Source organism: Schistocerca gregaria, chromosome 3 (assembly GCF_023897955.1).
Source record: "Schistocerca gregaria isolate iqSchGreg1 chromosome 3, iqSchGreg1.2, whole genome shotgun sequence".
NCBI lineage: Eukaryota > Metazoa > Arthropoda > Insecta > Orthoptera > Acrididae > Schistocerca > Schistocerca gregaria.
The window spans coordinates 931,561,270-931,588,027 of record NC_064922.1 but is presented as its reverse complement, the minus strand read 5'-3'; the positions used below and the strand labels follow the sequence as shown (position 1 = coordinate 931,588,027).

The 26,758-nt window shown below is 46.2% G+C and overlaps 1 protein-coding gene across 1 annotated transcript in view; it reads right to left on the bottom strand.

Moving 5' to 3' along the window:
- The window catches only part of LOC126355819 (serine-enriched protein), a 238,020-nt gene that overhangs the window by 100,269 nt on the left and 110,993 nt on the right, over window positions 1–26,758 (bottom strand). The window contains exon 2 of the mRNA XM_050006265.1: window positions 26,289–26,504. Within this exon, the coding sequence (XP_049862222.1) occupies window positions 26,289–26,494 (206 nt within the window). The 5' untranslated portion in view covers window positions 26,495–26,504. The remainder of the gene's footprint in view (window positions 1–26,288; window positions 26,505–26,758) is intronic.

The window sequence follows — 26,758 nt, the reverse complement described above, 5'->3', positions numbered from 1 at the left end:
AATGGACGAGAATTGAGGATCTGTTAAGAGAAATATGTGGTTACAAAACTATAGTACTCCAGGGAGGTGCCCCGCCTGCAGGTAACGGGCCTGGCATTCTCGTTCCCCCACTCCGACCTGCAGAAGAAAGGAGGAACATGCATTCAATTCTCGAAAGACACATACACCGACGAAAAGAAATCGCAGCACCGAAAGGAGTTGTACGACATAAATGTCGCAGTTCGTATTAATAGACGGCAAATCATCGAGTAAAACTGAAGTGATATCAGGTGTTCCCCAGGGAAGCGTCCTGGGACCTCTACTGTTCCTGATCTATATAAATGACCTGGGTGACAATCTGAGCAGTTCTCTTAGGTTGTTCGCAGATGATGCTGTAATTTACCGTCTAGTAAGGTCATCTGAAGACCAGTATCAGTTGCAAAGCGATTTAGAAAAGATTGCTGTATGGTGTGTCAGGTGGCAGTTGACGCTAAATAACGAAAAGTGTGAGATGATCCACATGAGTTCCAAAAGAAATCCGTTGGAATTCGATTACTCGATAAATAGTACAATTCTCAAGGCTGTCAATTCAACTAAGTACCTGGGTGTTAAAATTACGAACAACTTCAGTTGGAAGGACCACATAGATAATATTGTCGGGAAGGCGAGCCAAAGGTTGCGTTTCATTGGCAGGACACTTAGAAGATGCAACAAGTCCACTAAAGAGACAGCTTACACTACACTCGTTCGTCCTCTGTTAGAATATTGCTGCGCGGTGTGGGATCCTTACCAGGTGGGATTGACGGAGGACATCGAGAGGGTGCAAAGAAGGGCAGCTCGTTTTGTATTATCGCGTTATAGGGGTGAGAGTGTGGCAGATATGATACACGAGTTGGGATGGAAGTCATTACAGCATAGACGTTTTCCGTTGCGGCGAGAGCTTTTTACGAAATTTCAGTCACCAACTTTCTCTTCCGAATGCGAAAATATTTTGTTGAGCCCAACCTACATAGGTAGGAATGATCATCAAAATAAAATAAGAGAAATCAGAGCTCGAACAGAAAGGTTTAGGTGTTCGTTTTTCCCGCTCGCTGTTCTCGAGTGGAATAGTAGAGAGATAGTATGATTGTGGTTCGATGAACCCTCTGCCAAGCACTTAAATGTGAATTGCAGAGTAGTCATGTAGATGTAGATGTAGATGAAGTTGTTAGTCGTGTCTCTACAACTGAAAGGTGATGTCTATTCAAATTTCGCACCAGTCGCATAACAGTGGCGCTATTAGAGTCACTAACAGGATGCAAATCGGGTTTGCTTTAAATACGCTTTGCGACGGTCGGCCATCAGAGTTAGTTACTTTTGAGATTGAACGCGTTGAGTTGATGTTATTCAAGAATGCTTTTAGGGCGACAAAGACACCGTTATCAACAGCTCTCTAAGCTTGAAAGAGGTCTTGTGATAGGGCTATGAGAACCAGCATGTTTCTTCTGCGATATTGCGGAAAGACTTGGCAGGAGTGCAGCCACCGTGCGAGACTGCTAGCAGTGGTGGAGCCGAGAATGTGCGGTCGAAAGAAGACCGGGTGCCGGAGGGCTGTGTGGTTATATCGAGAGCAAGGACCAACAGCAATTTGAGCAGCAGTTGGCACCACAGTGACACGAGGAACTGTTACAAAATTGAAATTACAGCTTCGAGCGAGACGCTCTGTAGCGTGCATTCCACTGATCCCAAACCACCGCCGTTTGTGAATTCAGTGACGTCAAATGCGAGCTCATCGGAGAGCACAGTCGAGTGCTGCGGTGTTTGTTGATGGAATCTGGTTCTGCATCGGTACCAGTGATGGCCGTGTGTTGTTTACATGGAGGTGACAGCCTCAAACTAACCTGTCTGCATGTTGGAAATTTGTGGTAAGATCTTATGGGACCAAACTGCTGAGGTCATAAGTCGCTAAGCTTACGCCCTGCTCAATCTAACTTAAACTGACATACGCTAAAGACAACACACACACCCATGCCCGAGAGAGGACTCGAACCTGCAATGGGGGGTGGAGGGGGGAGTCACGCATATCGTGACAAGGCGCCCTAAACTGCCCGGCTACCCCGCGCGGCTTCTGCATGTTGTACACACTGGACCTACAGTTGGAGTCATGGCCTGTCGTGCGATTTCGTATGACATGTGGGGTACTCTCAAGTTATCCCACGCAACCTGACTGCCAATTTGTAACTCAGTCTGATAATTCGACCTGTTTGTCTGCCAGTCATGAACAGCATTCCGTAGGTGTTGTCAAAAAGGTTAACGCTCGCCGACATACCGCTGTTGTAAACCAATATTCTCTGCAGAGTGTCAATATACACTCCTGGAAATGGAAAAAAGAACACATTGACACCGGTGTGTCAGACCCACCATACTTGCTCCGGACACTGCGGGAGGGCTGTACAAGCAATGATCACACGCACGGAACAACAGACACACCAGGAACCGCGGTGTTGGCCGTCGAATGGCGCTAGCTGCGCAGCATTTGTGCACCGCCGCCGTCAGTCTTCAACACTGGTAGCATGCCGCGACAGCGTGGACGTGAACCGTATGTGCAGTTGACCGGACTTTGAGCGAGGGCGTATAGTGGGCATGCGGGAGGCCGGATGGACATATCGCCGAATTGCTCAACACGTGGGGCGTGAGGTCTCCACAGTACATCGAAGTTATCGCCAGTGGTCGGCGGAAGGTGCACGTGCCCGTCGACCTGGGACCGGACCGCAGCGACGCACGGATGCACGCCAAGACCGTAGGATCCTACGCAGTGCCGTAGGGGACCGCACCGCCACTTACCAGCAAATTAGCGACACTGTTGCTCCTGGGGTATCGGCGAGGACCATTCGCAACCGTCTCCATGAAGCTGGGCTACGGTCCCGCACACCGTTAGGCCGTCTTCCGCTCACGCCCCAACATCGTGCAGCCCGCCTCCAGTGGTGTCGCGACAGGCGTGATTGGAGGGACGAATGGAGACGTCTCGTCTTCAGCGATGAGAGTCGCTTCTGCCTTGGTGCCAATGATGGTCGTATGCGTGTTTGGCGCCGTGCAGGTGAGCGCCACAATCAGGACTGCATACGACAGAGGCACACAGGGCCAACATCTGGCATCATGGTGTGGGGAGCGATCTCCTACACTGGCCATACACCTCTGGTGATCGTCGAGGGGACACCGAATAGTGCACGGTACATCCAAACCGTCATCGAACCCATCGTTCTACCATTCCTAGACCGGCAAGGGAACTTGCTGTTCCAACAGGACAATGCACGTCCGCATGTATCCCGTGCCACCCAACGTGCTCTAGAAGGTGTAAGTCAACTATCCTGGCCAGCAAGATCTCCGGATCTGTCCCCCATTGAGCATGTTTGGGACTGGATGAAGCGTCGCCTCACACGGTCTGCACGTCCAGCACGAACGCTGGTCCAACTGAGGCGCCAGGTGGAAATGGCATGGTAAGCCGTTCCACAGGACTACATGTAGCATCTCTACGATCGTCTCCATGGGAGAATAGCAGCCTGCATTGCTGCGAAAGGTGGATATACACTGTACTAGTGCCGACATTGTGCATGCTCTGTTGCCAGTGTCTATGTGCCTGTGGTTCTGTCAGTGTGATCATGTGATGTATCTGACTCCATGAATGTGTCAATAAAGTTTCCCCTTCCTGGGACAATGAATTCACGGTGTTCTTATTTCAATTTCCAGGAGTGTATGTCGTTGGCCTGGTCGATCACCAAATCTGTCTCCAGCCGAGAACACATGGGACATAATCGGACAACAACTCCAGCGTCACCCAGGACCTGCTTTAACGGTCGCTGTATTAAGTGACCAAGAGCATTGAACTCCGCCCCCAAGGACTGACATTCGGCACCTGTACAATACAATGCGTGTACGTTTGCTTCTTTGCATTCAACATTCTGGCGATTATACCGGTTATTAATGTACCAGCATTTTGCATCTGCAGTGGCTTATCTTGCGCTTACATTAACCTGCTGCGCCGTGCGTGGCTCGTCTTCGTGCCATCTCTTATTTAACATCCTGTTTTTGCCGTACTGCCACCTCGTTATGTTACTTTCAGTTACTTGTGTCACTGAGTTGCTGCTTTGCCTGCCCGTGAGTGGCAGCAGCAGCAGTTATCGATATATCTTTGATGGACTGCTATTACTTCCCGGTCGTCTTGTGTCGACCAGTCAGTTGGAACGTGCCAACAGTTAGTTCGGACCTGGCACTGTTTGAGTTGGCAGACGGCACATGATCAGTCGCGGCGCGGCAGCAGTGAGTCAGGACCGCCATTTCTCGCCCGACGGTTGCCGACGCACATGATTCGAGTGGCGATGACTATGGTTGGTCGTCAGCCGGTCATCTTGCCGGACGACGTGTATTTGGCCGGAGATCGCTTATGGGTTGGCTCTGTGTGCCGATTCGTGATTCGTAGCTGTTATACAGTCACTGCCGTTAACATTGTCTGGTTCTTCGTGCAAGCGTTCGTGAAACTGTGTGGTTTTGATTGACAAGTTATGCTGTTGGCGTACTGGCTCTGAGGAGTCGGTCGGTTGACGTGGAGCAGTCAGAAATTCTCGGCGGGGAGTAGGTTGGTAGGAGCCCGCTGGCGGTCTCTACGCGCTGTCGGAGAGTGTGGAACTGTTGCCATTGCTACGAGATCCGTGGCTCACCGACGCTGGACACGAAAGTTGAGCTTTAATTTAACCTACCACCAATTCAAGACAGTTCACATTGTGTCGTCTGGAGTTTGTTGTCGGCTGTTGGGATATTTCCGCGAGCAACAACGTGGTTTTCAAGTTGGAAAATTCAAGCCACCCTCCGATGGAATTTAACAGTATTTCAGAATTTTTAAAGGCTTTCGTGGCCACTTGTTGACAAACTGCCTATTGGCTTCTGTCTCGAGGTCTTCGGCCGACGTTCATCTAAGGTAACTGATTTTGATTGTTTGAACTGAAGTGTACCTGCGGAATCTTCTGCCTTGTGGCCGTTAGTGTAGTTTGCTCATCGAGTTGTTGCTTTCCAGCATGGTGTGTACTTTGACAGCTCCGTGTATGATTGGTTGTGGGCGCCAATATCTTCTACGTTGTTCCGTTGAACTCCCTGTTGTGCCGTGGTCGGGTGAAGTGGGAGTCATCATGTCGAAGGATCCGCTGACTGTCGGTTGATTGGGTTGTCGCCGGATCGTGAATGGTTGGCCCGAGCCTGTCTCACCAAAGCGAGCGTCTGTGTTTGAATTGCAGGCCGGCCCTCGAACGTCTGCGCGCCCATGTGTAGACTGCATTTTTTTCATTTGCTCTTGTTGTTGGTACTTGTATGGTTTCTAGCGCGTTTTGTGTTTTAATTAGAATATTTTTACTCTTAAGCCCTTCAGCCTAGTTCAAAGTACTGTTTCACGTAAGCCGTTTGCCATTTAAATTTTTTTTTTTTTCGCTTTTTACGTCTTCGGCCTTCAGCCGGTTTGAGTTACATTTGTATCTACATCTACATCCATACTCCGCAAGCCACCTGACGGTGTGTGGTGGAGGGTACCCTGAGTACCTCTATCGGTTCTCCCTTCTATTCCAGTCTCGTATTGTACGTGGAAAGAAGGATTGTCGGTATGCTTCTGTGTGGGCTCTAATCTCTCTGATTTTATCCTCGTGGTCTCTTCGCGAGACATACGTAGGAGGGAGCAATATACTGCTTGACTCTTCGGTGAAGGTATGTTCTCGAAACTTTAACAAAAGCCCGTACCGAGCTACTGAGCGTCTCTCCTGCAGAGTCTTCCACTGGAGTTTATCTATCATCTCGGTAACGCTTTCGCAATTACTAAATGATCCTGTAACGAAGCGCGCTGCTCTCCGTTGGATCTTCTCTATCTCTTCTATCAACCCTACCTGGTGCGGATCCCACACTGCTGAGCAGTATTCAAGCATTGGGCGAACAAGCGTACGGTAACCTACTTCCTTTGTTGTCGGATTGCATTTCCTTAGGATTCTTCCAATGAATCTCAGTCTGGCATCTGCTTTACCGACGATCAACTTTATATGATCATTCCATTTTAAATCACTCCTAATGCGTACTCCCAGATAATTTATGGAATTAACTGCTTCCAGTTGCTGACCTGCTATTTTGTAGCTAAATGATAAGGGACCTATCTTTCTATGTATTCGCATCACATTACACTTGTCTACATTGAGATTCAATTGCCATTCCGTGCACCATGCGTCAATTCGCTGCAGATCCTCCTGCATTTCAGTACAATTTTCCATTGTTGCAACCTCTCGATACACCACAGCATCATCTGCAAAAAGCCTCAGTGAACTTCGGATGTCATCCACCAGGTCATTTATGTATATTGTGAATAGCAACGGTCCTATGACACTCCCCTGCGGCACACCTGAAATCACTCTTACTTCGGGAGACTTCTCTCCATTGAGAATGACATGCTGCGTTCTGTTATCTAGGAACTCCTCAATCCAATCACACAATTGATCTGATAGTCCGTATGCTCTTACTTTGTTCATTAAACGACTGTGGGGAACTGTGTCAAACGCCTTACGGAAGTCAAGAAACACGGCATCTACCTGTGAACCCGTGTCTAAGGCCCTCTGAGTCTCGTGGACGAATAGCGCGAGCTGGGTTTCACACGACCGTCTTTTTCGAAACCCATGCTGATTCCTACAGAGTAGATTTCTAGTCTCCAGAAAAGACATTATACTCGAACATAATGTTCTTAAGGCCTTCAGCCTAAATTAAAGAACTGTTTCACGTAATGTTTTGGAGTTTTTTAGTGTTCGCCCTTCAGCCGATTTGAATTTAAATTGTTTACTTCAGCCTAACTAAAGAACTGTTTTCAGATAAAGTTTGTCTTTTAAAGTTCTGATTATGCTTCCGTTTTAAGTTATTGGCCTTCAGCCGTTTTTAAATTAAAGTGGCTTTCTGCAGGTAATTAAGTCCTAAAATGAAGGCTGTGGTTTGAAAAAAAATTTGAGGCTGTTGTAATGTTTGATCAAATAATAAAGTTGTATGTTCGAGTGTAACTGACAGACCCTTATTTTGGCCAATTTCCACAATTTATTCTATTTATCCTGTCCTGCGGGTTTCACCTGTGATCTTGCAATGTCAATAATTTGCATATGTTACCTAGACAAATGGATTCGTGAAATTCTGTTACTCTACAATAATTACTTTTGATGTTGCGATTTTCTTCCGTCAGTTTTGGTTACTCCAATAAAGTCCTTTTAGCCAGGTAAGAGATACCTAAGCATGTGTGGTTTCTCTTGAGATCTGTGAATGTTCCTATTGTCCATTTTGAACGTTAGAACACAGCCTTCTGCTTGGCCCACGCTGTCATTTTCTGCAGTGCCCTCGCTTTTGCGCTGTGCTTACTTGTAGACCTTCTCATCTGTCCATCTCAGAATTACGTCTTGGAGTAGGAGAGATCTCCTAGCTCTAGCTGCCCGCCTCTGAGACACTAGCTGAGCTCTAATGTGATAGAAAAGAGCAAGAGAAAGAAATTTCCTGGCAGATTAAAACTGTTTGCCGGAGCGAGACCCGGACTCTGGACGTTTGCAAGTGCTCTACCATATGAGCTACCCAAGCACGACTCACGACCCGTCCTCACAGCTTCATTCTGCCAGTACCACATCTCCTACCTTCCACACTTCACAGAAGTTCTCCTGCGAACCTCATATCAGCGCACACCCCGTTGCACAGTGAAAATTTCATCTTTTCATCATGGAAACATCCGCCAGGCAGACAGTAGAACTTCCGTGAAGATTGGAAGGTAGGAGGCGAAGTACTAGCTGAATTGAAGCTCTTAGAAGAGGCCCTAAGTCGTGCTTGGGTAGCTCAGATAGTGCCGGCGCGGTAGCTCAGCATGTTCGGACAGAGGGTTTAGCTACCCTCTGTTATATAAAACTGAGTAAAAGGATCAACGGAGAACCTGAACGAATGTCATCGGACGTCAGCCACGAACAAATTCAGTGAATGATGTAGAACAAAATGAGACCAAAAAAAGAGCGAAAGAGAAAAGATGGTAGAACACTTGCCTGCGAAAGGCAAAGGTGCCGAGTTCGAATCCCGGCCCAGTATACAGTTTTAATCTGCCAGGAAGTTTCATATGAGCGTACAGTACGCTGTAGAGTGAAAATTTCGTTCTAGAGTCGGAGACTGTTTTACACTGTTACGTATTTTTCATTCATCTGAACTCGGAACCTCAATGTTCGTTGGGAAGCATATCCCAGCTGTGCCACGAATACAGATGAATTTGAGGTGACTCTTAGAGAAAATACTTCGCTTTAGGTGAGCCTGCCGGAAGCCTGTTTCCGTGCGCCCTCAACAATTGATACGGCAGATCGTCGCGCCCACCAAAGCCTCCCTCAGAAGGCGGGTCTACGATATTAAAGTCATGCATCCAGCCTGTTGCCCCCAATGCGCATTTTGGCAGTCAAATAGTGTCCTACCATTCCTCGTACTTTCTACATATAGTGAACAACTTATGCATTCACTAGCCGTGTCTGCGAGTTATTAATGTAACTGTGTTTTATCCTCCGTACTCATCTCTGTCAAGGTTATACTTTGAGTATTCCCTTATCCCACTGTTAATGGTTCTTTCTAAGATTTCAATGGGTAACTTCCGTGTTCACTTACGCAATAAAATTATGCACCTGCAGCCGTCGTTTTGGTGTCATTTCATTGTATCACAACTACTTTTGGTGACTCGGTACACCATCTTCATGCCATTACTGACTCTGTGGGGATGAACTCTAGTTGTAAATATGATCCCGTCCGTGGCCAACACAGATGAACTTGTTTTCGTAAAATACTGTAAAAGCAGTGTTGCATCTGCAACCATCAGCCACACACTGCTGCAGTTGTTTCATTTTGTTACGTAAATGAACGAGTCCTACAGGCCATCGATCACAAGGATGGACATAGAGAAACTTTCATGTTCAAAGTCAATAATTCTATTTGTTATACTGTCAATTTGCTTCCATTCATAGCTAAAAGACGCCTCCCCGCATTAATATTAGGAGAGGAGAAGTCACACTCTCATCTATCTTCATATTCAAGGCTATTGTGAATGTTGTTGTTACACCCAAGACGTCTTTTCTGTCATACGACAGGAAGTTATCAACATGAGGAGCCACTGATAGGAGCACGTGTATTGTTAAGGCATGGAGGGTGTTTTGGTAGCTCTCCTTCCAAAAGTATTTTCTGAGGTTGAGAACAAGCAATTTGTTTGGTTTTTTAACTGTAAATCCTGGGGTGAACATTCGGGGCTTGGAAGCCACGGGCGGCTCTTAGGGAGAGGAACAGCTCAAAGCATTTATTAGGGACAGAATTTCTCGCACTGCTGTGCAGACAATGCATTCAGCCAAAGAGGCGAAAAACTGACTACCTGGATCTATCAGCATTTCTGGCCACGGAAGGGACAGGGGCACAGGAGACAACGTAGATCGCCTGGAAAAAGCATTTAGACAATGTCGTAAACACCCATTGTGTAATAAACTGGCGTCCATAAAAATACGTGAGTTTGCAAGTTCGCCTTGGACCCAACGCTGTTGACAAACTCATCAGTCGGTGCCATCCATCTGCCTGCCGAAATCTTTGGGAAGCATTGGGCAACCGGAAGAATTTTAGGATGGAACTCAACATTTATGGTGGCTCTGAAATGGCCTATGTTAGGAAACAAAAACATTTTTCTTAGTTTGGCTGAGGCCCCTGGTCAGACATGCTGTAACGTTCGGATCATCAAGATAATACTGTTATAAATGTGTTGCTTACTTGAGACCTAAACGAAACCTCTCAGAATACGCTGCCTAAAGTGGCCATGGGAAACAATTCGCAGCGTAACGTCTTCTCCTCCCTGGGTGGAGCCACGCGAAGTGGCCGCGCGGTAAGAGGTGCCATGTCACGAATTGAGCGGCCCCTCCCGCCGGAGGTTCGAGTCCTCCTGCGGCATGGGTGTGTGTGTTGTTATTAGCATAAGTTAGTTTAACTAGTGTGTAAGTCTAGGGACCGATAACCTCAGCAGTTGGGTCCCTTAGGAATTCACACACATTTGAAATATTTTTCCCTGTGTGGAAATTTACAAGTAAGTGATTGGCTGCTTCTCCAACAGGAAAATGAATATTATTAACTGTGTTTAGGATTGGCGAAGAGGTAGAGCAGATGCGGTAGAGGGGACACGTGGCGCTCATGAAGACTTGTGATTGATACGAAACCCATGAGGAGTCGATTTCGTGGTTTACCAGGTTGTGATGGAAGGGGGAGAGCGATGTAATGCTTCTTCTGATTCAGACTCTGGTCTGGACGAGAGATTCTGATCCTTGACTCTTGTTGTGAGTGTGTTGCACTTGGTACAGACTTCCTGAGTGTGACTTTGCAACGGCATTGGTCCTGGCTGGGCAGAAAACTCGCTGAACCGAGGACAATCTTACTCGTATCAGGTCTGGTGTTTTGGCATTTGATCGCCTTGTGCACGGACCATGGTATCACTGCAAAGTGGGAGTGTCACACGCTGGAATCTGTCGAGATTTCAGGGCTCCATTAGAGAGTAATTGCGATCCTCCTAACAGATCTACTGCCAACTACTCTACATATTTCGTGTTTACGATAACGAATTGCAGGCGCCGCACATCGATATTCTGCAGGCGCTTGCATCACGACCGTCTCCTGAGACAGACCTACGCATCGAGAAAAGGGAGCGGCATTGCTGCTCTAGTATGTTATGCCAAACAGAATAACAGTCTCGCCACTTCTTCCCAACTGCACCAATGTGGTATAACGTCTGTGTAGAGTAAATCCACCAAAATCTATTTAGGGGGTTATTAGTGTTTTGAGCCAAGCTAACAGGTTACACAGATAATTCTTAGTCTTTGCCAACCAAAAGCCACCCAGTGGAGTGCTAATTATTTGTTGCTTCTGTTTGTTTTGCCAACAGTTTGTGATTTTTGCGTCATCTCGCTTAACTTAAGATACATGTCCTATTTTATGATTAAGTAACTCCTACCGTGTTTATAAAATACTGATCCTGCATTTTTATATCAATCACCCATGAGTAATTGACTACATTAATGACAGGGCAATTTCATTAAATTCTCTCAGAGTTCAGATTTTTTTTTTTTTTAAGATTATGATGCAAGTGATAAACTCCCGTACAGACTAGCAATAATAACCACTGTCAGACGGGAGAATCAATTTAACAGATGATGGCCAGTTAGGCAAGTGGGAGGCTTACAAGTTAAAGCTATTGCTGTCAGGGTGTAAACTTACAGTCACCTGTAGTCTTTCAAATCGAACCGCAAGACCAGATTAGTGTGGTACCCATTTGTGTCACGATCAATTGGACCAGCCCTATTAACATTCATTTAAATAAGACGTTTTCCATTGCGTGGCAGTATACTTGTCTTCCGTTAGTTTGCATGAACATTTCGGGTAGTTCCCCATTTTCTTGGACACGAGAATTTTCTTTTGTGCATGGTAGGGGTATGCTCTGACCACAAGTGACACCACACAGTAGGTAAAAGTGTCCACATACGAGGTGTGTCAGAAAGGTAACGACATTGATTTTTTTCTCTACCAAAGATTTTATTTTATTTATTACAACAACAAAAATCCCAGAGTTGGTAGCAGCTCAGAAAGGATCAACTGATGGGGCATTTAGCATGTCAGTCACATTGTTTTCAATTTTCTACAGAGTCCCATTATGACGTACTTTTAATAGAATTTTAATTTTTTGGAAAATAAAAGTCACAAGGACGCACATCAGATGAATGGGGCTCTGTGAAACAACAGGAATGACTTTTAAGGTAAAAAATTCCTTAATGGGAGTGGCGGTGTGACATGGGCATTGCAATGATACAGCATTCACTTGTTTACAATTCCGGTTTCACTCGATTCACGCTCTTCCTGTGCCTTTCAAGAACATCTTTGTAAAACACTTGGTTGACAATTTTTTCTTTACAGTCAGTACCGCCATTACACTGTTGTTTATTTACAGTGTTACATTTACACTTACACAATCATGATTTCGGCTTATAAGTGCCATTATCAAGTCTTTTAAGTGTTATAAATTACCTAAGATGGCATACTGTCGTATTAAAATATACTATTAGACACATTGTCTAAGAGTCGATATTTCTGGCGGAACCTACTGCTTTGTTTCATTACCGAGTACACCATCTTCAGATATCAACTCTTAGACAATGTTTCTAATAGTGTATTTTAATACAACCGTATGCATTTTTAGGCTATTTATAACACTTGAAACACTTCATAACGGCACTTTGAAGTCAAAATCATGATTGTGTAATTGTAAATGTAACACTCTAAATAAACTAGTCTAATGGCGGTTCTGACTGAAGAAATATATTATGACTGTGGACCCCAAGTATGAAAACATTATTACTTGGTTGACAGTTTGTTCTGCAGGAACAACCTCACACGAGCACGGACGCGGTTTTTAGAGTTGAAGGTCTCCCTGAGCGAGATTCATCTTCAACGTGATCTCGGCCTTCCAAAAATGATTTGCGACAGCGAAAAACTTGTGCTCTTTGTAAGGGACGTTCCCCCTTGCCTGTTTCCACAATTCAGCAGGTAACACTCGTGGATTCTCCAATGTTGTTGCTGCGGTCTTCAGTCCAGAGACTGGTTTGATGCAGCTCTCGATGCTACTCTATCATGTGCAAGCTTGTTCATCTCCCAGTACCTAGTGCAACCTACAGCCTTCTGAATCTGTTTGGTGTATTCATCTCTTGGTCTCCCTCTGCGATTTTTACCCTCCACGCTGCCCTCCAATGCTAAATTTGTGATCCATTAATGCCTCAGAACATCTTCTACCAACCAGTCCCTTCTTCTTGTCAAGTTGTGCCACAAACTCCTCTTCTCCCACATTCTATTCAATACCTCCTCATTAGTTATGTGATCTCCCCACCTAATCTTCAGCATTCTTCTGTAGCACCACATTTCGAAAGCTTCTATTCTCTTCTGGTCCAAACTATTTATCGTCCATGTTTCACTTCCATACATGGCTACACTCCATACATTTACTTTCAGAAATGACTTCCTGACACTTAAATCTATAGTCGATGTTAACAAATTTCTCTTCCGAAACGCTTTCCTTGCCATTGCCAGTCTACTTTTTATATCCTCTCTACTTCGACTATCACCAGTTATTTTGTTCCCCAAATAACAAAACTCCTTTACTGCTTTAAGTGTCACATTTCCCAATCTAATTCCCTCAGCATCAACCGACTTAATTCGACTACATTCCATTATCCTCGTTTTGCTTTTGTTGATGTTCATCTTATATCCTCCTTTCAAGACACTGTCCATTCCGTTCAGCTGCTCTTCCAAGTCCTTCGCTGTCTCTGAATGAATTACAATATCGGCGAACCACAAAGTTTTTATTTATTCCCCATGGATTTTAATACCTACTCGGAATTTTTCTTTTGTTTCCTTTACTATTTGCTCAATATACAGATTAAATAACATCGGGGAGAGGCTACAACACTGTCTCACTCCTTTCCCAACGACTGCTTCCCTTTCGTACTCTTCGACTCTTACAACTGCCATCTGGTTTCTGTATAAATTGTAATTAGCCTTTCGCTCCCGGTTTTTTACTCCTGCCACCTTTATATTCTCCAAGTGTAACATGAAACTTGATTGCTTAACTTCGTTCTAAATTTCGCTGTTCCATTTTAGTAACACACAACAAAAACAGACCTTCACTAATGGCACTCTCAAAAATCACGTGATGGCTGTACGGAGCTTAAACGCGGACCCAGCCTCTGGAAACAATGAACACGCCGGCCTACACAAGAAGAACAACAGAGCGTTGCCAGACCGCTCCAGTGTTGTCAATGGCATTACTTTCCTCACACACATCATAGTGTTACCAATGTACAATGTTATCGTATGTGCTGGTGAAAGTTGCAAGTGTTAACTGAAAGCTTTCGCAGCGGGTTGTGGTGTCACAAGGCTTAGGCCTGTCCCACCCCTCATTAAATCGACCAAGACTTACACGAATAATTGTAAGAACAGTTATTATTATTATGTTTTTTTAAGTTTGTTTTTGGGTTTTCAGAAATACTGTGGGAATAAAGTTTATTTATGTTGCAGATAATGTGGAAGACGTTGCCCAACGATCACCACGAAAGTTCGACGTAGCGGCAAGTGGGCAAGGAATAAAAGGAATGCTGCAGACTACCGCGAGCCATGGAAGAGCCTGGGCCGTGAGGGCGTCGATCTTCCTAGGTCGTTGTTGGACAACTTCAAAGGAAGAGTTATTCTGCTTTCTCTTTGTAAACAGATCGACCGAGTCTCGAAAGGTTCATGTAATACGTATGGGCAGGTGACACATTACGTGGGACCCGATGCCTGTAATAGTTCCACAGTTATTAAAAAGTTGTTAAACGGCAAAACCAATAGTTCATTATTTGTACAGGGTGTTACAAAAAGGTACGGCCAAACTTTCAGGAAACATTCCTCTCACACAAAGAAAGAAAATATGTTATGTGGACGTGTGTCCAGAAACGCTTACTTTCCTTGTTAGAGCTCATTTTATTACTTCTCTTCAAATTACATTAATCATGGAATGGAAACACACAGCAAGAGAACGTACCAGCGCGACTTCAAACACTTTGGTACAGTAAATGTTCAAAATGTCCTCTGTTAGCGAGGATACATGCATCCACCCTCCGTCGCATGGAATCTCTGATGCGCTGATGCAGCCCTGGAAAATGGCGTATTGTATCACAATACGAGCACGAAGAGTCTTTACATTTGGTACCGGGGTTGCGTAGACAAGATCTCTCAAATGCCCCCATAAATGAAAGTCAAGAGGGCTGAGGTCAGGAGAGCGTGGAGGCCATGGAATTGGTCCGCCTCTACCAATCCATCGGTCACCGAATCTGCTGTCGAGAAGCGTACGAACACTTCGACTGAAATGTGCAGGAGCTCCATCGTGCACGAACCACATATTGTGTCGTACTTGTAAAGGCACATGTTCTAGCAGCACAGGTAGAGTATCCCGTACGAAATCATGATAACGTGCTCCATTGAGCGTAGGTGGAAGAGCATGAGGCCTAATCAAGACATCACCAACAATGCCTGCCCAAACGTTCACAGAAAATCTGTGTTGATGACGTGATTGCACAATTGCGTGAGGATTCTCGTCGGCCCACACATGCTGATTGTGAAAATTTACAATTTGATCACGTTGGAATGAAGCCTCATCCGTAAAGATAACATTTGCACTGAAATGAGGATTGACACATTGTTGGATGAACCATTCGCAGAAGTCTACCCGTGGAGGCCAATCAGCTGCTGTTAGTGGCTGCACACGCTGTACGTGGTACGGAAACAACTGGTTGTCCCGTAGCACTCGCCATACAGTGACGTGGTCAACGTTACCTTGTACAGCAGCAACTTCTCTGACGCTGACATTAGGGTTATCGTCAACTGCACGAAGAATTGCCTCGTCCATTGCAAGTGTTCTCGTCTTTGTAGATCTTCCCCAGTCGCGAGTCATAGGCTGGAATGTTCCGTGCTCCATAAGACGCCGATCAATTGCTTCGAACGTCTTCCTCTCGGGACACCTCCGTTCTGGATATCTGTCTCGATACAAACGTATCGCGCCACGGCTATTGCCCCGTGCTAATCCATACATCAAATGGGCATCTGCCAACTCCGCATTTGTAAACATTGCACTGAATCCAAAACCACGTTCATGATGAACCTGTTGATGCGACGTACTGACGTGCTTGATGCTAGTACTGTAGAGCAGTGAGTCGCATGTCAACACAAGCACCGAAGTCAACATTACCTTCCTTCAATTGGGCCAACTGGCGGTGAATCGAGGAAGTACAGTACATACTGACAAAACTAAAATGGGCTCTAACATGGAAATTAAGCGGTTCCGGACACATGCCCACATAACATATTTTCTTTATTTGTGTGTGAGGAATGTTTCCTGAAAGTTTGGCCGTACCTTTTGTGTAACACCCTGTATAGATAAAAAGTAGTAAAGATATAGGAAAGGAAGAGCTGCGGCGTCAGAACGAATAGTGATACGTCGCTCAGCGACGAAGAAGGAGGTAAACAGAGGGCGTTACGTGGTGAAAACGAATCAACTGATAAAGTAGTAATAAGTCCGTAATTAAGCATAAAGCCACGTAAGACTGCAGGCTGCGGTAGTCGCCGCTGACAGCTGTTCCGCGGGGTGCCGGACACGCCATGCAGGAGGCCGCGCAGAGCCCAACAGGTGCCCCGGGCTGACCGGAGATCAATAAGGCCCGCACCTGGACACCAACAGGTCCGGCCGGCGCGTCCCCCCGCGGTCTCAGCCTCTGCCGCTGCTGCTATCTGGGGCAGCCGCCCCGCGGGCGCCGATCGATACCGGCGGCCCGCTGCCCCGGCTCGCTGACGCCGTATCGAGCAGCCGCCGACGCCGCCGACGCCGCCGACGCCGCCGACGCTCCGCGACAGCCGAAACGCGCGACCGCCCGACTCGCCGCCGTCCCTGGCGCACACTACTTCAGCCACTGCCTGTCGCCCATACCCGTTCGGCAACCATTTCAAAAAGAGGCGCCAAGAAATTTCGGTAATATTTAGATTGCCTCTTGCAAAAGCGGGAGATGCAATTCCTTCAGAGTGATTGAGATCCTTGGCAGAGCCAGCCGTAACCAAAAAGCAGGCAGATCTTGCAAACAATAAAACCGCAACCAGACACTGTTGATAATGTCACACTACTTGCCATTAAAATAGATACACCACGAAGATGACGTGCTACAGACGCGAAATTTAACCGACAGCAAGAAGATGCTGTGATATGCAAATGATTAGCTTTTCAAAGCATTCACATAACGTTGGCGCCGGTGGCAACACCTACAAGGTGCTCACATGAGGATAGTTTCGAACCGATTTCTCATACACAAACAGCAGTCGACCGGCGTTGCCTGGTCAAACGTTGTTGTGATGCCTTGTGTAAGGAGAATAACTGCGTACCACCACGGTTCCGACTTTGATAAAGGTAGGGACTGTAGCCTATCGCGATTTCGGTTTATCGTATCACAACATTGCTGCTCGCGTTGGTCGAGATCCAATGACTGTTAGCAGAATATGGAATCGGTGGATTCAGGAGGGTAATACGGAACGCCGTGCTGGAATCCCAAAGGCCTCATATCACTAGCAGTCGAGATGACAGGCATCTTATCCGCATGGCTGTAACGGATCCTGCAGCCACGTCTCGATCCCTGAGTCAACAGATGGGGACAATTGCAGGACAACAACCCTCTGCACGAACAGTTCGACGACGTTTGCAGCAGCGTGGACTATCAGGTCGGAGACCGTGGCTGCTGTTACCGTTGACGCTGCATCAGAGACAGCAGCGTCTGCAATGGTGTACTCAACGACGAAACTGGGTGCACGAATGGCAAAACGTCATTTTTTCGGATGAATCCAGTTTCTGTTTACAGCATCATGTTGGTCGCATCCGTGTTTGTCGACATCGCGGTGAACGCACATTGGAAGCTTGTATTCGTCATCGCCGTCCTGGCGTATCACCCGGCTTGATGGTATAGGGTGCCATTGGTTACACGTCTCGGTCAGCTATTGTTCGCATTGACGGCACATTCTACAGTAGATGTGTTACGACCCGTGGCTCTACCCTTAATTCGATCCCTGCGAAACCCTACATTTCAGCAGGATAATGCACGACATCATGTTGCAGGTCCTGTACGGGTCTTCCCGGATACAGAAAATGTTCCACTCCTGCCCTCGCCAGCACATTCTACAGATCTCTCACCAACTGAAAACGTCTGGTCAATGGTGGCCGAGCAACTGGCTCGTCACAATACTCCAGTCACTACTCTTGATGAACTGTGGTATCGTTTTAAAGCTGCATGGGCAGCTGTACCTGTACACGCCATCCAAGATCTGTTTGACTCAATACCCAGGCGTGCAACAAGTCCACTAAAGAGACAGCTTACACTACACTCGTTCGTCCTCTGTTAGAATATTGCTGCGCGGTGTGGGATCCTTACCAGGTGGGATTGACGGAGGACATCGAAAGGGTGCAAAAAAGGGCAGCTCATTTTGTATTATCGCGTTATAGGGGAGAGAGTGTGGCAGATATGATACACGAGTTGGGATGGAAGTCATTACAGCATAGACGTTTTTCGTCGCGGCTAGACCTTTTTACGAAATTTCAGTCACCAACTTTCTCTTCCGAATGCGAAAATAGTTTGTTGAGCCCAACCTACATAGGTAGGAATGATCATCAAAATAAAATAAGAGAAATCAGAGCTCGAACAGAAAGGTTTAGGTGTTCGTTTTTCCCGCTCGCTGTTTGGGAGTGGAATAGTAGAGAGATAGTATGATTGTGGTTCGATGAACCCTCTGCCAAGCACTTAAATGTGAATTGCAGAGTAGTCATGTAGATGTAGATGTAGATGTATCAAGGCCGTTATTACGTCCAGAGGTGGTTATTCTGGGTACTGATTTCTCAGTATCTATGCACCCAAATTGCGTGAAAATGTAATCACAAGTCAGTTCCAGTGTAATATGTTTGTCTAATGAATACCCGATTATCATTTGCATTTCTTCTTGGTGTATCAATTTTAACGGCCGGTAGTGTATTTACACTAGTGAAAATAAATTTTCGCTATTGCTTTTTTGTCAATACTGGACATAATCGGGAACAAAAATGATTTCCTACAGTCAAAAGAAAAGAAACAATAAAGAACATAAACATTTCCGTTTGATAAACACAAAGAAAATAACAAAAAGAATACTTTACAAAAGAGCCCACTGCAAACACTACAGTTTCTCCTCATTGTCTTCTTGCATAGCACATAGTTTACGAACCAGTGGGCCCTCCGTGTAATGGGAGACAACTCTGGATGCGCTTAGGCATACCACTTACCAATTTTCCAGATAAGCTTGGGGGATATTCACCCGGTCCACCAAAGTGGTTTCTATGATGCCCTGTAAGACGTCTAATGGGAAAGCACTATTGCAGACAGCTCATTTGAGAATGGTCCACACACTCTCAATGCAGTTGAGATCTGGAGAACATGGAGGCCATTCCATCCGACTGATTTTGGCTCCACTTGGAAACTGTTCGTTAGATTGTCACAACAGTGGCGTGTGTTATCGTCCCTCAGCATGAATCCAGTTCCAATACTCCTATGATCATCCAATGGAGCCACAGTGCGTCCAAGTATGCCCTCGCGATACTTCACGCCGGTGATCCCCCCACGTACTGGGACAATCTGTGTCCTGCGGCCATGCTTGATTCAGGGTGCAAACGCTGTCCTTGTTGCCTCCACACACAAATATCAGTATTGTCAGTGTGAAGACTAACACGAGTCTAATTAGAAAAAAAAACGTTGTGTCCCACTGCTACCTAGTCCCCAAAGAGTGGTTTCGCACCAACGTGACACGACACCCTCTCCGATCCCGATTTAGAGGAGGAGCTTTGAAGTGTTCTGGCGCGAATCTCTGCTCATGGAGCCTGTTTCGTATCGTTTGTAGGGACACCTGCGCTTCTGTAGCTGTTTGGAACCTCCGCCTTGGACGTATGGTGTTGAGGGTTTCTGCTTGCCGTCATACGCAAATATCGGTCATGCACATCTGTTGTTTTTCTTCGATGGTGACATCTGTCACGATCCTCAAAAGATTCTGTCGCTGAAAATTTGTTCCAGGTTCCAGAGACATCACTTTTACTCAAGTTATTCGCTGCGACGTCGACGTGTATCATTCTATGCGCCATTAGAGTGACTATACGGAACTTCCGATTGTGCTTTATTGTTGTCCGAAACATCGTGAAGCACCACAGCTCTCGTAATGATATACATCACAAACACTGCAAAGTTCACAGGTAACGCTGGTGTCATAGACTGCCCATACCGCCTCGTTACGGTAGAAACATGGACCGTTTGCGCTACAGTAACTAGAAACGAACAAGTGTATTGATATAGTAACGTACTTCTGAATTACGTTTAGTGTTAAAGTTTCAGTAATATGTAACATTTATTTCAACGACAGTATCTACACTCCTGGAAATTGAAATAAGAACACCGTGAATTCATTGTCCCATGAAGGGGAAACTTTATTGACACATTCCTGGGGTCAGATACATCACATGATCACACTGACAGAACCACAGGCACATAGACACAGGCAACAGAGCATGCACAATGTCGGCACTAGTACATTGTATATCCACCTTTCGCAGCAATGCAGGCTGCTATTCTCCCATGGAGACGATCGTAGAGATGCTGGATGCAGTCCTGTGGAACGGCTTGCCATGCCATTTCCACCTGACGCCTCAGTTGAACCAGCGTTCGTGCTGGACGTGCAGACCGCGTGAGACGACGCTTCATCCAGTCCCAAATATGCTCAATGGGGGACAGATCCGGAGATCTTGCTGGCCAGGGTAGTTGACTTACACCTTCTAGAGCACGTTGGGTGGCACGGGATACATGCGGACGTGCATTGTCCTGTTGGAACAGCAAGTTCCCTTGCCGGTCTAGGAATGGTAGAACGATGGGTTCGATGACGGTTTGGATGTACCGTGCACTATTCGGTGTCCCCTCGACGATCACCAGAGGTGTACGGCCAGTGTAGGAGATCGCTCCCCACACCATGATGCCAGATGTTGGCCCTGTGTGCCTCTGTCGTATGCAGTCCTGATTGTGGCGCTCACCTGCACGGCGCCAAACACGCATACGACCATCATTGGCACCAAGGCAGAAGCGACTCTCATCGCTGAAGACGAGACGTCTCCATTCGTCCCTCCATTCACGCCTGTCGCGACACCACTGGAGGCGGGCTGCACGATGTTGGGGCGTGAGCGGAAGACGGCCTAACGGTGTGTGGGACCGTAGCCCAGCTTCATGGAGACGGTTGCGAATGGTCCTCGCCGATACCCCAGGAGCAACAGTGTCGCAAATTTGCTGGGAAGTGGCGGTGCGGTCCCCTACGGCACTGCGTACGATCCTACGGTCTTGGCGTGCATCCGTGCGTCGCTGCGGTCCGGTCCCAGGTCGACAGGCACGTGCACCTTCCGCCGACCACTGGCGACAACATCGATGTACTGTGGAGACCTCACGCCCCACGTGTTGAGCAATTCGGCGGTACGTCCACCCCGCCTCCCGCATGCCCACTATACGCTCTCGCTCAAAGTCCGTCAACTGCACATACGGTTCACGTCCACGCTGTCGCGGCATGCTACCAGTGTTAAAGACTGCGATGGAGCTCCGTATGCCACGGCAAACTGGCTGACACTGACGGCGGCGGTGCACAAATGCTGCGCAGCTAGCGCCATTCGACGGCCAACACCGCGGTTCCTGGTGTGTCCGCTGTGCCGTGCGTGTGATCATTGCTTGTACAGCTCTCTCGCAGTGTCCGGAGCAAGTATGGTGGGTCTGACACACCGGTGTCAATGTGTTCTTTTTTCCATTTCCAGGAGTGTATATTGACACTCTGCAGAGAATGTTGGTTTACAACAGCGGTATGTGGGCGAGCGTTAACCTTTTGGACAACACCTATGGAATTCTGTTCATGACTGGCAGACAAACAGGTCTGGAACACAAGGGAGAACCGATAGAGGTACTCAAGGTACCCTCCGTCTCACACCGTCAGGTGACTTGCGAAGAATGGATGTAGATGTTATGGATTTATGGTCCGGTGTGAGATTTCGTATGAAAGTAGGAGCTCTCTCGTGGTTAGCCCACTCAACCTGACTGCAAATTTGTACGTCAATCTGGTGACTTGACCTGTTGGGTTAAAATTCATAAAAAGCACTCCAGGGAGTGTTTTTCAGCAGGATAATGCTCGCTCACATACCGTTATCGTGACTCAACATGCTCTACGTTGTATCAAACTGTTGGCTTGCCCTGCTCGATCACCAGATCGGTCTCTAATCGAACACGTATGGGACATCATCGGACGATAACTCCAGCGTCATCGACAAACAACAATAACCGTCCCTGTATTGAGCGACGAGGGGCAACAGCCATGGAACACCGTCCCACAAACTGACCTTCGGTACCTCTAAAGCGCAATACATGCACGTCTGGATGTTTGCTTCAACATTCTGGTGGTTACATCGGTTTTTAATGTACCAACATTTCTCATTTTCTGTGGCTTATATCGCGCTTACGATAACCTGTGAGCCGGCTGCGGTGGTCTCGCGGTTCTAGGCGCTCAGTCCGGGACCGCGGGACTGCAACGGTCGCAGGTTCGAATCCTGCCTCGGGCATGGATGTGTGTGATGTTCTCAGGTTAGTTAGCTTTAAGTAGTTCTAAGTTCTAGGGGACTGATGACCACAGGTGTTAAGTCCCATAGTGCTCAGAGCCTGCGATCTTGCAATCTTAATCACTCAAATATGTTACCTAGACAAGTGTATTGGCAAAATTTCATTTCCCCACATTTATTACTTCTGCAATATTTTTCCGTCAGTGTGTATATCCCGGCTCACGTACGACCTGACAGGTAGGATGAGCAAAAATTTGCAAATGTTTGTTGATGATACTGTAGTGTAAGGTGCAGTGACGTATTTAAGTGACTGTAGGAAGATACAGGATAACTTGGACAGAATTTGTATTTGGTGTGATGGACGGCAGGTTTCCGACAACGTGTAAAAAAAAATGCAAAATACACAGGGTGAGTAGGAAAAACAATTCTATAATGTCGAATACAGTATTAGCCATGTTCTGCTTGACACAGTGAGGTAAAATAAGTATGTAGATTTAACAGTGAAAAACGACGTGAAATTGAGTTTACTAGGATAATTTGTAGGACAGTTTATCTTATTGTAAATTAGACCATGTACAGGACCTTTAAAGACACATTCTTGAGTACTATTATTGTTTGGGAACGCCCATTCCCCTTCGAAGTACGAAGTCGAATTAAAGGAAGCCGTCGAAGAAATCGAAAAACATACTGATGGTTTGTTACTAGTAGGTTGTTCAGCATGTAAATATTACGAAAGTATTCCTACAAAGGAAACTATGTGACCGTTTCATTTCATATCCTTAGAAATTGTTACACGCAGATATTTTCATGCGTAGACTGATTCCAATTCGAATTCACTGATTTACGGAATTCCGGCTTTCTATGAAATGCACAATCCTACATTTCCGTACGTTGAAATTAAGTTGTCAGTTTTGCTCCATATTGAAATCTTATCAAAGTCTTCTTTATCGTAGCCTTCTCCCGCTTCTCTAAGTGGTCAACATTGTTCCACGTGTTGTGGCAATGTTTGTGACTGTGGACAACCGGATGCTCTTCCTGGCGCCACATCTCACCCAATCCTCTCCGCCACCACCACCCTGTGGCGGAGAACCTGCGTGTCCCATTTGTACGCTTATAGAGTAAATCTCATAGTCAAATGTGAGAATGTTTTCTAAATGTTTGCGTTATTTGTATCTGAGGCGGACGTGTGCACCACCCCTGTATTTGCCTTGTTAGATTATGGGAAACTGGGAAAACCACATCCAGGCTCGTCTTCATGGCCGGCCGGGGGGCCGAGCGATTCTAGGCGCTACAGTCTGGAACCGCGCGACCGCTACGGTCGCAGGTTCGAATCCTTCCTCGGGTATGGATGTGTGTGATGTCCTTAGGTTAGTTACGTTTAAGTAGTTCTAAGTTATAGGGGACTGATGACCTTAGAAGTTAAGTCTACAGACGTTAAGGTAACCTCTGGCGTGCCACAGGGGAGTGTTATGGGACCATTGCTTTTCACAATATATATAAATGACCTAGTAGATAGTGTCGGAAGTTCCATGCAGCTTTTCGCGGATGATGCTGTAGTATACAGAGAAGTTGCAGCATTAGAAAATTGTAGCGAAATGCAGGAAGATCTGCAGCAGATAGGCACTTGGTGCAGGGAGTGGCAACTGACCCTTAACATAGACAAATGTAATGTATTGCGAATACATAGAAAGAAGGATGCTTTATTGTATGATTATATGATAGCGGAACAAACACTGGTAGCAGTTACTTCTGTAAAATATCTGGGAATATGCGTGCGGAACGATTTGAAGTCGAATGATCATATAAAATTAATTGTTGGTAAGCGGGTACCAGGTTGAGATTCAGTGGGAGAGTTCTTAGAAAATGTAGTCCATCAACAAAGGAGGTGGCTTACAAAACACTCGTTCGACCTATACTTGAGTATTGCTCATCAGTGTTGGATCCGTACCAGATCGGGTTGACGGAGGAGATAGAGAAGATCCAAAGAAGAGCGGCACGTTTCGCCACAGGGTTATTTGGTAAGCGTGATAGCGTTACGGAGATGTTTAGCAAACTCAAGTGGCAGACTCTGCAAGAGAGGCGCTCTGCATCGCGGTCTAGTTTGCTCGCCAGGTTTCGAGAGAGCGCGTTTTTGGATGACTTATCGAATATATTGCTTCCCCCTACTTATACCTCCCGAGGAGATCACGAATGTAAAATTAGAGAGATTCGAGCGCTCATGGAGGCTTTCAGACAGTCGTTCTTCCCGCGAACCATACGCGACTAGAACAGGAAAGGGAGGTAATGACAGTGGCACGTAAAGTGCCCTCCGTCACACACCGTTGGATGGCTTGCGGAGTATAAATGTAGATGTACATGCGCAGGGCCATTTTTTTTTTTTTTTTTTTTAAAGTGCTCTATTATCCGGACGGATACAATGGAAAGTTATGAAGATGAGACTGAATATTTTAGCAACTTTCTTCCAACGTGTACTTCTTATATATAACTGCATCATCTGCATGAAGTCTGTTACTGATATTCTCTGCAAGGTCATTAACGCCAGGTTCTCAATCAAAATTGTCGAAAACTCGATTTTTATTTTATTACATTTTTTGAAAGGTATATATATCTAGAAAGTTGGGAAGAAAGCTGTTTGAACCCGTGAGTTTCAAAAGTTTCTACACCCCATTGTTCGAAGCTGTGTCACAGCCACCACGGTACGTTCACAGTCGAAGCGCCCGGCTCAGGTAGAAAACTTGCCGTGTCTTGACGCAGGTTCAAAAATGATTTATATTGCAGTATGCATGCAAACAAATTCACCGACAAAGCTGACGAAAAACGTGTGCAGGACTTCTAACGCAGTATCTCCGTCTCAGCCACATTGGCATTTCTCGCCAAGAAGAACGAGGGAATTGGTCTCCAAGAACAATTCGAGTTTGAGGAAGAGTTGATATTCGGTCTTGGAAATTCAGACCAAATGTAAGTAACAAAAACATTTTTTTCGGTCAAATTTTGGTCACAGTTGGTCACAACATAATTTTTGGTCCGCCATGTTGCATTAGCCGTTTTGAGTTTTCAAAAAATGATTTCAGATATGTGTTCAACGGCATAAAAAATATCTAATAACTTGTAGTTTTCATGCAACTGAACTAATAATACATGTAAAGTTTTTTATACTTACCATATATGAAATTTGTTAATATTAACAATTTTTGGAAAAGCCATGAAGAGTGAAACAAACCAACAAAAATCGAACTTGAAATTAGCGTTAACACCATATCGTCAAATTTAACGTTATTTCATAGTGGTTAGGTACAAGCTCCCATAAATTTAATGTAGTATCGGCTGATGTTATCCATTTATAATTTCAGATAACTCGTGAGATGCTACACTTGCATATTTTAAACTTGCAGGCCCTTGATCAAACCATAACCACACGCACCATTTTCTTTTTTCTTTTTTTTTTATTGAAAATCTAAAATAAAAGTTCAGAGTATGATTATCTTCAATCATATCCTTCGTATACCTTTTCATTGTTTCAAAAAAATTTCCAAACTTTGCCTAGTTTTTCCTCATTTGAATGACAACCAGGCCTTAATGTACAGCACGAACAGCGAGAGTGCCACACACTCTCTGGAGCACTCCTGAATTAACTTTGATACCTGTCGATGACTCTCTGTCCAAGGTAACATGCTGCGTCCTTCTTACCGAGAAATTCTCAAAAGTTCAAAATGTTCAAATGTGTTTGAATTCCTAAGGGACCGAACTGCTTACGTCATGGGTCCCTACACTTACACACTACTTAAACTAGCTCAAACTAACATATGCTAAGAACAACACACACACTCATGCCCGAAGGAGGACTCGAACCTCCGGTGGAAGGGACCGCGCAGTCCGTGGCATGACGCCCCAAACCGCGCGGCCAGGAACTCCTCAAACCAGTCACAAGTTTCGCCCGATACCCAGTACGATCGTACTTGAGCTGTTCCCTCACGACCGCTAGTTGCACTCAGCCACCGCCCGCTCAGCTCTGGAGCCCCCCGCCGCCACTGACCTGCTCCTGGCGGCCAGCACCGCCTTGACGGCGCAGACGGGCTCCCGCGTGTCGCCCACCAGGAAGGTGACGTCGCACAGCTCCGGCATCGACGCCAGGAACTTCATGTCCTCGGCCAGGCCCGACTTGTTCTCGAAGGTGCTCAGGTCCGGCTCGTCGCTGAGCGCCGCCGCCTCCGCCATAGCGCTGCTGCTCGCCTCGGGCATCGAGCCCCCGCTGCAACAGCCAGGACAAGCGGACGTGAGGACACCACTCCAGGCGCTGGGGAGCCCCGAGAAACCGTGCATGCTTAGAACCAGTAGGGAAGATCGACTCGGCCCAACATCTCACTCTGTCGCCGAAGACATTCGGATGAACTTTCAATGGGGAACTGTAAGACGGTAGATGTTTTTACCTATCCCTTCACAGGTGAGTGACGCGAAACCATGGCATCATTGACTTTTTGTCGTTGTATTTATTTGTGGTCTAGC